Source organism: Melospiza georgiana, chromosome 6, assembly GCF_028018845.1.
Source record: "Melospiza georgiana isolate bMelGeo1 chromosome 6, bMelGeo1.pri, whole genome shotgun sequence".
Lineage (NCBI taxonomy): Eukaryota > Metazoa > Chordata > Aves > Passeriformes > Passerellidae > Melospiza > Melospiza georgiana.
Genome location: NC_080435.1, coordinates 47,789,292 through 47,804,535, shown reverse-complemented (window position 1 = coordinate 47,804,535; position 15,244 = coordinate 47,789,292). Strand labels below are relative to the sequence as shown.

Sequence of the window (15,244 nt, the reverse complement as noted above, 5' to 3'; positions counted from 1 at the left end):
AATGATGAGAGTTTTCAGGGAGTTCACTAGTGATCCCCATAAAACTGACCATGATTTTGGTCCTGTGTGTTTAATTGCATTCTAATGCAATTAAATCCTAATAATTTTATTTAATGCCTTCTACTTCACTGCCTGCTTATGTGCATCATAGTAAGAAAAAGTGACTGTTCCTGTTAAATAAAAACTGATTTTCAGTGCCTCTTTGCCCCTGTCAGATTGTACTGTTGATTGTGTCCCTCTTTGTTGTCTCACAGAAAGGAAGCCATGGTCACATTGAACTATTTTTGTTTTTTGAAAGTTAAATAATTTTTACATGTAAGTCAAATAAATTACACAGGTGAATTCAGGTTAGTATATTCTAAATGTCTTTATTGCTGTCCAGAGTCCTGGGCCTGCTTTTTGTTTTTCTTGTCCTTTTAGCTGTTATAAATTCTTTAGTGTTTCTCTCTGTCTGTAAAGACTTCAGCTCTTTCCATCTTTGTAACAAACATGTAGGTCATAATTTTTTATTTTACTTACATGTGCATGTGTTCCACTCTGTTATTAACTTTGATTACATTTAGCTCAAATGCCACCTCAGTCCTTGTCCTTGTGAAATACACTGCTCAGTTCACCTCCAGCTACCAGCCTCATTTTTCTCTGACTAGTTACTTGATTCCTCAGTTCTGATGAATTGAGCCAAATGCTGCTGGGAAAAAAAGGATGCTTCCTACTCTGTAGTATAAAACATTTTCATGTTGGATTTTTCCAAATTCCTACCATTCATAAATTATCCACAATCTAAGCTACATTTCTCCTTTTCCAATGACTTCTGTAACCTGTGTGTGTGAGACAGTGATGCAATCATTTCAGTTCTGTTCGGCTTGCCTGTGAGCTAGCTGAATCCCTTAAAGAACAAGGGAGGGAAGCACCTACATATGAAATGCTGCTCGTGGACTCCTAGATTGTAACAAGTCCATTTCTCTGCTAGGGAGGGCAGTATCCAGCACTGGATCATTCCATCTTCTGCAGAGATTCGTTTGCTAAGCTGAGATCAGTTCTGCTTTTTTTCCTTTCTTTTGTGAAAAAGGAATACTGCAAAGATTCTGTTTACTCTAATTTTCCTTCCACACTTCTTTTTATGACCCGTTGTGTATAAGTAATTCAATCCAGCTCTAATTTACATGCCTAAAACTGGAGATGGAGGCATAGAAAGCACTCAGCAGATACCTGTGGTGTACTGCAATTTAAGTCACTTGAACAACTGTGATCAGCCTCTGGCTTTGCCCCAGGCAGATTCCTGTGGGCACCTCCTGTTATGGCACTGTATTGGTGCCAACAGTTGTGATTCCCTTCAATTAGAATACAGTGAGGTGTGCCAGGGGAAATAATAGGCCAGGTCTCAGATTTGTTGCAAAATGTTTGCTACAGTGGGCAGGGGGGAGTGCAAGAGCTCTGGAGGAATGTTAAAGTCAAGCATGTGGCATGTGTAGGTCAGAGGGCAAGAGATGAAGTAGTATTTTTCTCAAATGTTCTATGTCTTTGGGGTTCTTTTGGTAACTTTTCTGAGATATCCATATCTCAGGAAAGTTGCCAAAATCCTGTCTCCCTAAAGTTGTTTAACTGAGCTGAGATTTCATCCACTGTCTGAGACTTTCAAAAATTGTTGTTTGAATATGCTTGTTTATCTGCTGATCTAGTGATTATGGGATCATGTGGCTGAAACAAGATTATTCTAGTAGTACCAGAGGACATGCTAGAAAATGTAGTTATGTACATTTTTTTTCCTTTTTTTTCAAGGTTTTCAGGGGAGCTGGTAGTAGAAAACCTTCCTTTCAGGCACACTCAAGTAGTAGCAGTCCAAGTACCTGTCTGTTGTCTCTGCCTTTCTGACTTGCTGAAAGGAGCTGTAAATAGTAATGTCTTACTTGCCTCCAGTTCTCTGGGAAGTGCAGATGAAGATCAGCTATTGCTGAGCCACTGAGTTTGTTGCAGCTTTCTGTGAACAGCTCCTTTGAGACCAATGAACCTCCACATGGTTACATTTCTGGCTGCTGAGCCCTCCTTATCTCCAATCTGGGCAGCCCCTGCTTGTTTAAACACTTCCTGTAATGAGGGGCATGTTGACATAGGCAGAGCCTAGCCTCCAGCTATTTCCCACTTGGAAGAATTAGGTTTAATACCCCTTTCATTGACATTTTCACTGTTGGCAGAGTTGATAATACCAAAACAAAAATGAGCTGATACTTGTGCAGAGCTTTAGGTGCTCACAGCACTTTGCAAGTTTAAAAAGGAAATATTTCCTGCCTTGGGAAGTACAGTTCCCAGAATCTCTTGGTTCTAAGTACTGAAGAGCTACTGCTTTTCTGTTCTTCATGCATTACAAGTACAGCTTTCAAAATGAATAAGTGAGAAAACTTTGTTTGTTGTAGGACTGGAGCCTTATTCACAAATCTTTCAAATGTGGTATTGTCACCTGCTGGGGAAAAGAGAACAGAACACGGAGTGGGAGCATGAACTTGGTCACCCCAGTGCTTTAGTGTTTTTTCCTCTGCTACTGTTTTAGGTTGTTGTTTGGTCTTTTAGTGCTGTTGCTCACTCAAGTGTCTTAATAACTGCCCGCATTAACTGGTAGAGTAAGACCATCAGTGATGGAGAGGAGGAGGCAAGTTCCTCAGGAAGGGGAGCAGCAGAAACTTAATTCCTGTTGACAGGAGCACAACAGGGCATTCAGCAGGCAGGTGAACTAAGCAGTTGTTACTGCTGTGCCTTATATGCTCTGATCTTTAAAGGCATGCAGAAGATTCTTAGCACTGTGAGAAAAACAAGACCATTTCCTCCTCTGAGAATGGTAACTGCAGGAGAGAGGCATTTAATCTTTTAGCCATAGTTCCCATCTCATTTCTCTCTGATCTTCAAAATGACTTAAAGTGCAGACAGTCCTTGTGTCCAGCTGTGGTTGATGTGTTTTGGTGTGTTCTCTTCACACAGATTGAGAAGTTGCAAAATCAAATTGAAAAAGAGAAGCAAAGCAATCAAGATTTGGAAACCTTGAGTGAGGAGCTGATAAAAGATAAAGAGCAGCTGCAAGTTGTCATGGAGACTCTGAAAGCCGACAAAGACAGACAGGTGTGAATTTCTCAAATGTAATATAACAACATGTGCTCAGTAATGCTAATTCAGTGATGCCATTTACAGCATCTGGTTCTCTCAGGGAGATAAGGCAATTTGAGAGCTACTAAGTTCAGGTTGAACTTGTTCAAATCTAGGTTAAAATCTTCTGCAAGTGTAAAAGCCCAGCATGTTTTGCTGATTCCTGCTCTTGTTACCATAAAGGGATCTTTAGGCTATTATATGAACAGACATTCCCCCTTGAGTGAAAAAAGCCCTTGGATCTTACTAAATGGAATACCAACTGGTTTTAGGATGTGCAAATAAATCCCCATTTTGTTGCTGAAGGTTGACTTCCACTATGGCATGATTGGTTTGGTTGAGGTTCTTTAGCCACTCAGCCTTTTTGCTCTATTAAAAGAGATGCTGAGAAAGTATTTGTTTTCTAGATTGACATTTTAGTTGCCCTTCAACTTTAACCACTGTGCTGCAGTTCAAGTGCAATGCCTGAAAACTCTTTTTACAGGTTTGTGCAAGTACCATCTGCACTGATTTGACAAACGAAAAAAATACAGACACAGATCATTAGAGACTGGTCTGAATATTCTCAGTCTGTATTAAAATCTACTCTTAAGGTTTTGTGAGGTGAAAATTAAATAGCAAAATGTCCCATTTGTGTAGTTCTTTTCATCTCGAAGAATTTTTATGCAGACTTCTCCCTGGGAAAATGCACTTTACTAACAAAGTCTTATATTTTAGTTAGAACAAATACAGACTCTGTGGCAGGAATTAATAGATGGTTTGAAGGTAGGGCAGGAAGTGAAACCAGAAATATTCCCAGTTGTTAAAAAAGAGTAGTTTGTGGTTTTTTCAGGTCTAGGCGCTTTTGATTTGTGTGGATGTTGTCTAGTATAAAAATCAAATGCAAATTGCAGTCTAAATTACAGTTGCATCAGCTGAAATTTGACCAGTGGGGTAAGTGTACTGTCCTTACAGGAAGTGTGTCTTTAATGACATCTGTAACTGCTCTACATTTTCAAGTATTATGAGGTTCCTGGCACCTTACCAGAGATAATTTCAGTCTTCAGGTCCCCAAGATGAAGGTAAACCTAGATTGAAAGATACCCTCTGTTAAGAATGATTTGTAACAAAGCATCTTCTCCAAGGTGTTCTCTGAAGGTCCTCTGTCTGCTTTCTACTTCTGCCCCTGCCTTCTTGGATGGTAGCAGGAATGTAGCACAGATTTTAATTTATAAAAATAAATTTTTAAGAGTTTGGGTTCTTGGTTACCAAGTAAATAATTTGCTGAGAAATTTGTCTTGGATTAAATTGATTTTGATGTGATATGATTTTGTTAAGTCATCTCTCTGCTTTAGGACTAATTTATACCACGCTTGTAAGTAGATGAATAACATTTGCACAACTGTTTATGTAGATAAAGGACCTTAAACAAGAAAATGATCACCTTAATCAAGTTGTCCTATCCCTGAGAGAAAGATCACAAGTGAGCAGCGAGGCAAGAGTGAAAGATATTGAAAAAGAGAACAAAATCCTTCATGAAACGGTAACTGAGACAAGTAGCAAACTGAGCAAGCTGGAATTTGAGAAGAAACAATTGCAAAAGGATTTTGACCAGGTTAGAGAAAAAGTGGAAAGAGTGGAAGAAATGGAAAAAGAGCTCCACCGGCTGGAGAGGGAAAATGAACAGCTCACAAAAAAGGCAGCAGTGATGAAAATAGTGACAGAAAAAGTGGAAGTTCTTGAGCAAGAGAATGGTGATCTGGAAGTGGAAAATAGGAAATTAAGAAAATCCTTGGACACATTACAAAATATTTCCATCCGTCTTGGTGACCTGGAAAGGGACAACAAGCAATTGGATGAAGAAAATCTGGAGCTTAGAAGAGTGGTAGAAACCATGAGATTTACTAGCACAAAAATGGCACAAATAGAAGCAGAAAATAAAGATTTGGAGAGGGAGAAAGAGGACTTAAGAAAGAATGTGGAAATGTTAAAAGCAATGAACAAGAAGTCAGAGAGGCTGGAGCTAAGCTATCAGAGTATCAGTTCTGAAAACCAGAGACTTCAACAAATTGTGGAGAACAGCAGTAAAAAGATCCAGGAATTAGAAAAAGAAATTCAAGGAATGGAGAGTGAAAATCAGGTCCTCCAGAGGAACCTTGAAGAGCTAAAGGTTTCTGCCAAACGGCTAGAGAGCTTAGAAAAGGAAAATAAAGCCCTAGAACAAGGAATGTCTCAGCTAGAAAAAGACAAAAAAATGCTAGAGAAAGAAACAAAACGGCTTTGGCAGCAAGTGGAAATGAAAGATGCTATTTTGGATGACAGTACAGTAAAGCTAGCAGTCGCTGAGAAGGAAAACAAGACACTAGAAAAGGAAATTGCTCGATTCAGAGAGTCATCTTGTAAACTGAAAGAGTTTGAAAAGGACAATAAAGACCTCCTAAAGCAAGTTACAATTGATAAGAGAACACTAGCTACACTGAGAGAGGTAAGCAAGTTAATTCTACTGGGTTCTATGCTGCTATTTTTTGTTTTTTCAGCTCAGTGAACTACTGAAGGGATATATCTCTGTCCCACAGGAGATCTTCACAGCCTTAACACAGCCTTCACAGTCATTTGAAAGTGTTGCCTTGGAAAGTGGAACAGGCCAAGAACTGCACTTGGTGCAGTTGTGCAGTGTCCACTTTGTGTCCACAATGCAGTCTCTAAATTACATCTTTTTTCATGCAGAATAAAATTTTACAACAGCTCTTATGTGGTGCCTGTTAACCAAGGGCCTTGATACTTTCCTCCAAATGTGGCTACAAAATTTTTTGCTAACTTGAGAGCTCCAGTGGGGGAGATTGACTCTCAGGCCTAGAAATGTCTGGCACTTATTGAGGACACATAGACATCCCTGTTCTGAGACAAAACCATCCCACATGAGCAACCTAAACCAAGGTTTTGCTTTACAGCTACCTTACAGCATCTTTCCCCAGATGTTTCCCTGCTGGATGAGAGCATGCTGAGCAGCAGTGCTCTCTCCCTGTGCCAAGCATTAGGACATTGGCAATCTGAGGTTGTGTGTGCTAGAGCCTGACACTCTACAAGTGGCCTATGAGCAGATTCAGATTATTGCACCTTGCTCTCATTGCCTCTCCTGGCTGCTGCTGTCCTGCCAGCACCAGATTCCCTGTGAAGGACTATTAAAATGAAAGAGGGTCGTGCTGCAGTAGCTCAGTGAAATAGATAAGTTTAGCAAGATTAATACAGTAAGCAATTGCTTACTTCAAGGTTTAGTTTTATTTCAGTTTTGAAGCATTAGTGTAATTTTGAGGAGGAGAAATAAAGTCTGTCAGAAACACTTGACACGGGCCCAAGTTATGTTTCTATCCAACTTTCCTTAAAAATTATTAAAACAATATAATTTCTAAGAAGGCTCCTCTATAATCTTTCCATTCTCAGATTTTGCAGATTTCCAGTGGTGCACACCCATATAATAGCCCATCTTCTTTTCTTTAGTTATTTTCTATAGATCCTGCAGAAGGAGTTCATGCATGTTAAAGGGACCTCTTTACAGATCACTGGACTGGCACTGACCGTAACCATATTTTTTACCTTGCCATGTGAATGAATTCATGGCTAAATTTGATGTTAGAGGACTATTGAATACCTACAGTTTGACAAAGTATTTTTATAAAATTTTATTCTTGATTCTGTTTGATGTTCAGGATAATTTTTTTAAATTTAAAGTTCTTCAGTAGCTTTTTTGTTCTTTCTTCATGTGTTGTTTAAGAAAACTTTTAGCAGAAACACAAGCAATGTAGATCTCTATGGTGCATTTGTATTTCAGAGAATTTTGAATGGTAGGGATCTTCACACTTAGCTATGCACCAAAAATAATCTGTCCTTTTTAGAAATGCAGGTGGCACTACATCTACCCAGGCCATTTCCACACAGACCACTTTACTGGCATAACAACAAAGCATTTACCATATGTGAGAAACTCAGTGCATTATTCACTGCTGACCCTGTTACCAGGTCCCTTGGTAATAACATCACAGCCACGATACCTCAGGAGACTCCCATACTGAAGTCCTGTTGCTCCTGTGTGTGTACCAGTGCTGGCAGGGCTTTCTGTCCTAGCTGAGAGATGGAAACTCCCCCTGCTGGTGTCCCCTGCCCTGCACAATCCTTGTGTAGCACAGAGATGGGGTGGTGTCTCCTGGCCTGCACATTCCCTCCTTCAGCAGGCAGGCACAAAGCCAGTGTTGGCAGAATTAGTTCAGTACAGTGAGTGAAACAAAGGCCAAAAGAAGCATTCTGCAGATTTATTTCAAGTGACCTATAAATAAAACCAATCAGTTTAATTCTGCACTCAGCTGTCACTGAGGAAGAATTTTAACTGACCTACTTGAAACTAGGATTTTATCCAATGAATTTTTCAGTACACTTAAAAACATGTATAGTGCTGGATAATTACCACCACCCTTTGCATAGAAACTAATTGTGTTAATGCTGTTTCAGGATTTGGTCCTGGAGAAGCTGAAGAGTCAAAAGTTGTCTAGTGAGCTGGACAAACTGAGCCAGGAACTGGAGAAGATGGGATTGAACAAAGAGCTGCTGCTGGAGGATGATAATGGCAATGGTGACACGTAAGGAAACTGAGCTCTTCCAGACATTCTTTTGACTCAGCCTAACTGAAGCCCTTTGCCTTTCTTTTTTGTTCTCATCTGCCTCCTTGCCATTACCCTTAACAGTTTTGGACATAAACCACATTTTTATGAGGCAAGCTTGGCAGGATACTGTAAGTTTTGCAAAACATTTTCTTGGGTGGAAGGAAGAAATGCCATTTTGTCCCCATGCTAACAGTTACTGCAGTGCCTCTGTATTCCCCAGCAGAGTAACTGAGTAGCTATTTCAGTGTGTATTGCTCTTCGTGTAGAATGTCTGTTAAACAGTGTCTGTCATTACTTCATGTAATTGGTGGTCTAGATACCTGTTTATATAAACATATATCTGAAATTTCTGATGGCAAGGAATTTCTTTGTAAGCAATGAACAGAAAATCCCAACAACCTGTGTGCATATGGGCTTCTTGGTAAGACCTACTTAGAGAAACCTACCCATCTTGTAGGAACCTTTAAAATGTGGATCTTCCTTCTTTTTAAGAATCTACAAAAGAGCCATAAGAAGAGTTTTCTGTAGTGTAATTATGGGAAAAAGAAAGAAACTTATTTTCTCTCAAGTCTTGTATCTCTTTGATATTTCTGTAGAACCATGCTGGAGTTAATCTCTGTTAGAATTGATTGGACTTCCCACAAGTGAATTCTCTAGCTATAGTATATCAGTTGTAATCAGCAGCAGTAAAGGAAATAATTTTCCTGAAGAAGCAGGCATGTATAATTTAAGATGTAGTGGGATTGGGTACAGGTGAAGGTGAAGTCTGCTGTTTAGATGGTGGCTCATATCCTGGTGGCAGACCTCAGAAAGCTATTATCATATTTTTTAGAAAATACAAGGTTCTGGAAAGCAAAACTGAATCAGCACTAAAATCAACTCTAGCTGTGAAAGAGGAGAAGATTGCAATGCTGGAAGCTCAAGTGAAAGACTTTCTGAACTTGAACCAGCAGTTACAGAATGATCTAAATATGGTAAGAGCTTAAGTGAATTTTACTTTTTCACATTGCAGTTCTGCACATTCACATGTTCAGGGATTTTTTGGTTTGAGGTTTGATTTTTTTTTTTTAATTGAATAGCAGGTTTGTTCTTCTCATTGCCCCTCCCAATACACATCCTTTCAAAGAACCTTTTTTTCACTAGACTGCCTTTTTTTTGTCCTTTTGTATGTAATGACACAAAATGCATAAAAAAATTTGGGGCTAGGAGGGGTTTTCTTGGATAGCTGCTCTTTGTAGATCTGTTTTCCCATGTTTTTTTTTCATTGGCATGGCTGTGTTTTTCTGCCTTGTTTAGTGGAAACAACTAAGCAAGGCAAGAATGCCCCAGTCTTCCATGGGCTGAGGAAGACTGCAGTTGAAACATCTCCCCTAAGAACAGCCTGTTTGTTAGGTGACTGAGCTTGAGCCTAAAGGCACCTGGCATGAGGGCAAGAGACGTGGATTTTTCCACCTGTCTGTGTCTCAGCTTCCCTGTCTGTGAAGTGGGGTAATGGTTGTTGAATCTCTGAAAGTCTGTACTGTGCAAGAGAGGAGTGACATATCCCATCATTATTAATGCATTATTCCAGTTCCTTCAGTGTTAAAGGTTGTTGCTTGTTGATTGTGTAGGTGAAGAAGGACTTTGATGCACTCAAGCAGACTCAGCAGGATGGGCAGTATGCTCAGAAGTCACTGAGGAATTCAGCAGAGAAGCTCATTGCCAACCAGCAAATGAATGAGAAATTGGAAGCAGGGCACCAAGAGACCACCACAGAGCTGCTGAAACTGAAGGACAGGGCCATTGAACTAGAAAGGAATGTAAGCCTTCTCCTGTGTCCTCTTAGCTCATAGACTTCTCTTGTACTCTTGAGTGGGTTGGTGGGAGCTGGATTTTTGAGCTTAAAGGAATCTGATAGGTTTTCTGGGGCACCCAAGTCTACCAGATTCCTTGGGTGTCTCTTGGGACTGCACGGGACCTAAGTGTTTCATGTGTCTTGTGTCCATCTTGTCCCATCTTTGCAAGGATTGATCCTGTGTATTACCATCTGTCTTACCTGTATTTAATGCTGCAAAGAGGTTTTTTTATGCCTTTGTTGCAGAATGATCATCATTAATTGGTTCTCATCTTTGAAAGGACTCCAGATAATCAGGACAGCTGTTTCTTTTCTTCCTGTCACCTCTTCAATGCCATCTCTCTTTCAGAATGCAGCCCTGCATACAGAGAAGCAGCTGCTTAAGGAACAGCTAAGGCATTTGGAAACACAGAATGTCTCCTTCAACAATCAGATCCTGACACTACAGAAGCAAAATGTCTTCCTTCAAGAGCATAACACTGCCCTGCAGACACAGACAGCCAAACTCCAGGTCAGAACATCCTTCTGTCTCTGTGCCAGGAGGTTGGATTTGATGACTGTAGTGTGGAGGAGATGACAATAATGAAATGTTTGTGTTGATAGGCTGATGTAATGATGGAAAGATGAAGCCTAGGAGGTGGAGCTTTGTTTGGGGTCTGACTTTCTCCAAGCTAGAAAGGAAATTGGGTCTGTAGCTAATGTCTGGTAGCTACCTTCAGCAAGAAGGTGGTTATTTACAGAGAATAAACTAAAATTAATACAGCAAAATCCAGATGTGTTATTCCAGAAGCTATAATTCTGAAATAAAAAAAAAGGTTTTCTTTTTTGTGTTAATGCTGTGCCTGTGAAAGAGCTCAGCAGAAATGGAAAGAGGACACAAGTCCTCCCTATAGGTGTTGTAGCAATGAGTTCCAATCACGGTTTTCAGACTTTCAGACAAAATGTCAAAGTTGCCAGTGGAAAAGATACTCTTAAAAATTACTTGATTAAAAAAAAAAACAACTTACTTTGAGAAGAAGGCCAGTTTCAAAGGACAGCATTGGATTAACTCTATTTCTCTTGCATGTCTTTCACTTTTCAAGGTCTTCCTCTTGCACGTTCGGAGATGGAGAGATGGGTTTTTTGTTCTCATTAATTGTTTCCCATCTGTAATTGATTTACATAAAATCAGTGCACCATCTCTCTACTGAAAGCAGACTTGTTAGGAGTAATGCTCACATACACAGTGTTAGGAGTGTTGTCCACATACAGTGGTGCAGTTAGTGTTTCTGAGTTTGGGTGAACTTGAGTTTCATTACTTATACACAACTACAGGGTAACTTTTGACTCTGATCATGATTGTCAGAGATGCAGTTGAGTTGTGAGTATTCCAGATCATCTTGGTCTTTGGGCTCAAGAGCTTCTGGTAAAGCTTCTGGTAAAAAAAATTTCAGTTTAGAGGTTATTGTGATAATTTTCCTACTACTGACAGCATAGCTTTATGTGGTGCATACTGCCAGCAGTAATCCCAAAATTATCCCAAATTGTACATGGATGTCTTAAGTCAACAAGGCAACGTAGGCATTCTTGACTAACTCTATATGGATGTAAGCTGCTACAAAATCTTTGTTGTATGTACCAGTAGATGTGGATAAGTAATACTTACTTTTACTTGCAAAACTTTAGGTAGAAAATTCAACCCTCAGCTCCCAGAGTGCTTCACTGACAGCCCAGAATGCTTTACTGCAAAATCAGCAGACAGCCAAGGAGAACGAGAATGAAAATCTGCTGAAACAGAAGGAGCAGCTGAAAGCTGAGTATGAGTCATTGCTTCAGGACCATGAACACCTTACTTCACTGCATGAACGGCAGTCTGCAGAGTATGAGAGGCTAATAAATCAGCACAGCTGCCTAAAAACATTACACAAAACCCTGGATCTGGAGCACAAGGGTCTGCGTGAGAGGTACGCTCACTGCTCAGGGGTATTGTGTAGCGAGAATGTGCCTATGCTACAATTTTAGCCTTAAATGTTGTCTCCAATTACAAACAGAAATTACAAAGTTGTTGCCCTGAAAAAGTGTCTAGTCATTCCTATTGTCATTGGGACATTAGATGAAAATATTTGCAAAGCTCTAGATTTTAGATCTCTAAAGGTGGCAGAACAGAGGTGACTCTGGTGATACTCAGCAAACATGGGCTTCGATCTCAGATGCTTTGTCAGACATAACATAAATTCTTCTACTACATTTAAGGATTTGTGGTATAACATCATACAGCCTTAAAAACATTCTCCAGTTCTACTGTGTGGAGTCTCTCTCCTAACCATAAAGTCTACAGGTCACCTATATGTGAGTAGGGTGTATCTTGAGAAATTTCAATCATTGAACCTTGTGACATCCGTGTCATGTCAAAGGAGGCTCTCTGAAGGAAGCTGTATTGACCTATGAGATAATGATGTATTATTAATTTTCTTGTAGTTCTCATAATCTATAGCTTTTGCTTCAGGCCCTTCAGCTGAATTAGGAAATTACTAAACTGTTAATTGCTTAGTCTCTAGTCACTGTCATTTTCTGACAATTATGCATGAATTGAACAATACACATAATGTATTGCTACAGAAGTGCTGCTCTGTCTGCCTCTCAGATGTCTCTTATATTTTTCAGAGATTTTCCTCAAAACACTTTTATTTAGATTTCATTTCTGTGCAAGATCATGAGTTGGGTTCAGAGCAGCTTGGTGGGGATCCTTGATGGTGGACTGCAAACTGGTGCTAAACTTTTCTTCCTGAAAGACTAAGGAGCTGGCAAATACAATGTGTGGTAGATTTTTATGAAGTACAGAAGTAAACTGTTGTGATTAAAATATCCACTGGGGCTGTGTGACAGGACAGCTGCTTGGCTGTCAACTAAATGAGCTGTAAGTGATTACACAGACACTGTTCCTGCTTACCAAGTCTTTCTCAGACTGATTAATGGCTCTCATTGATTCAGGCTTTGCTTGAGATTACTACACTGCAGTGTGTTAAGGCAATTTGCTGTGTTAGTTCTTTGCTTGATGAGTACCAAACACTAAGCAGCTCTAGCCTAAGGAAAAAGTGTTTTTCAAAGAATAGGTTATCTATAGAGGGTCACCGCTGTGATCATTAACAGTTTGGACTCTCTTTCTGAGATGTGACTCCCAGTGAGAGGTGTTGCAGGGGAGCAGATGGTGGCCTTCTCTGTATTCAAAGCAAGTTGAATTTGGCAGTACTAAGTGTGCAGCATCCTCCTCAGCAGATCAGTCTTAAAAGGTACTTATCAAGGTGATTTGTCCAAGGACTCCATTTGGCTGTCAGGAAAAAAGCCACAAGCTACTTTTTTAGTGCATATTTTGTTCTCCCTCCATCATGTGCTGCTGAGGGAGCAGAAGGGAGAAAGAGTAGCATAAAAAGAGTTTTCTTACACCTCTTCTTTTTAACTAAGGTCTGTGACTGCTAAGATAGAATATTTCACTTTCAAGTTCAGCTAGAATGTGCCACCTGCTAAGTTTTCCCCAGAGCAGCTCAGTGCAACCAAGAAGTTTTCTTGTGTGGTGTTTAGGAGATGGGTTTTGCATGTCACAGCTCCAAGGTGATTGGTTTTCCTCAGCTGCTGACAGCTCTGTAATCAGAGTTCTGTTGCTTAAGGCAGGATTACACTTCCACACAAACCTATGATTGCAGTTGGTCTAGGAAGATCCACAGCAACTTCAGTTAGCTTGTGCACATCCAATAACATGTACAGCCAAGGTCCCAAAGGTTTGTGTAGTTCACTCTGCAACATTCTAACCACAGAATATTTTCTGCACCTGAGCAAACTTCATTAAACCGCTTTTGGTTCTTTCTGCACATATTAAGACTGCAGTGGGGATTTAATAATGGGTTGTTTGTAACTGCAGTGAAATGGCCTGTCATAGCCCAGGAAACCACAGATGTGTGGTTTGGCTCAGCAAGAAGAGGAGAATTAGTATGTTAGGGTCATTTACCATTAATAGCAGTTGTTTGACTTTGAGGTGTCTGTCTGATGGTCTCAGTGAACACACAGGCTGGCTTCTTCTGCATTTTTGAAACTGCTTTACATATTGCATATTACTAAGGGAAGGTAATAATTTTGTAGCTACAGGTGATTAACAGATCCCTGAGCATTTCTTTGTGGCTTAGTTTGGAGAAGTCTAATCCTGCAGAGACACTGGGAAAAGAATCCCTGCTTTGCAGGGTTACGTATAGCAGGGAGTTGTATTATTATTATGTTATCGGTGCTGCCTGCTAGTTATTTTTCTGGGTTCCTTTTGTCACATTTTTTATCATATCTGAGCATTTTCAAAATTGTCTCATTCACAAATATCTACCCATAGTATTTCTCCTCAAAAAGCAGCAGAAAGAATAAAAGCCAAAAGGAGTAAAGAGGACTACATTTCCTCAGTCCTGGGAATAGATTGTGTCAGAGCCAAAATAAATTCTATACTCACGTATGAGGAAATCTTTTTGAAACTTTTCTAAGAGCCTGATGCTTTATAAAGTGAAATGAACATGAGTGTTGAATAGTCTCCAGGAAGGGTGACCTGGTCCCTGGTGGTAGAGCTTGTCAGGTTGCACGGATTGTGCTCAAATTGTAGACTCCAGGCTGAATCTCTACTACAAGAAGATTTTGCCTGAGGATTTCATTAGGGCTCCGGACACGAACAATCATTTCCATTTTTGCAGACAGTCTCTCTCCTCTTTCTTACCTCTCACCTAACAACTAGGGGAGCAGCTGTGGTCTGGCTCAGGCTCAATGTGGCAGCCTGTGGTGCTGGGCCTGGCTGGTAATGCTTTACCAGTATTCTGCTTCTCTCCAAGGAGCCCTCTTTAAAACATAGAGGACTTGGATAAAAATGAACAGAGTAGCCCTACCATACAGAGACAGCAAAAGAATTTACAGTGCAATTTCTGCAGAGACAGCCATGGTAATCTCTGCCAAAGGAATGACTGAAGTTTGTGTTCTCAGACTCTGCATTGGCACACAGTTTGTCTAAAATGCTTCTTGGAGCTGGATGTGAAACCTTCCTCTGCTTTCAGGTTCTTCCATTTGTTGTATGGACATTGAATTTGAAATGTCCCAGAGCTGAATGGAGCAAGAAAACAAATAAATAAGGTTAATTAAACTCTACTGCTGTTACCAGGAATGGGTAGCATAAAGCAGCTTTTGTCTGGGAGACAGGTACTTTCCTGTGTGGCCCTTCAATGGACTGGAATTTGGGACAGGCTGTAATTTGACCCTGGGATGAATGGAATGGTAGCCTGAAAGAAAAACAAGTTGGCAGGAGTCAGTGTATTTGGTGCTGTCTGCTGGTTTTGGTTTTGTTTTGAAGTTTTCATGACTGCAGAGTAGCTGTGCTCTGCATTCATCTCTGCTGGCATGAGAGTCACAGAAGGATGTTTGTTCTCTTTAGCTTTTTAAGCAATGCTGCATCTTCCACTTAGATTCTCTTGTAAAAGTGCTTGGAAGAGTACATCTGCATTTTTGACACAGATGTATGTGATAGTTTGGGGCAATTCCCTTTTATTACGGTGACCAAAATTGTGCTGATGACTTTTGACATTGACTGCACCAATGGCCCCAGTGGCCTCTGCTGGTGTGTGTGGGCACAAATTCTGACAGAAGCCAC

At 40.2% G+C, this 15,244-nt stretch overlaps 1 protein-coding gene across 4 annotated transcripts in view; it reads left to right on the top strand.

The window, feature by feature from the left end:
* The window catches only part of CCDC88C (coiled-coil domain containing 88C), a 99,907-nt gene that overhangs the window by 68,268 nt on the left and 16,395 nt on the right, over nt 1-15,244 (top strand). For all 4 annotated transcript variants that reach the window (XM_058026106.1, XM_058026105.1, XM_058026104.1 and 1 more), the window contains exons 14-20: nt 2,971-3,108; nt 4,526-5,596; nt 7,615-7,742; nt 8,599-8,740; nt 9,377-9,565; nt 9,950-10,111; nt 11,266-11,543. In XM_058026106.1, coding sequence (XP_057882089.1) covers nt 2,971-3,108; nt 4,526-5,596; nt 7,615-7,742; nt 8,599-8,740; nt 9,377-9,565; nt 9,950-10,111; nt 11,266-11,543 — 2,108 coding nt within the window. The remainder of the gene's footprint in view (nt 1-2,970; nt 3,109-4,525; nt 5,597-7,614; nt 7,743-8,598; nt 8,741-9,376; nt 9,566-9,949; nt 10,112-11,265; nt 11,544-15,244) is intronic.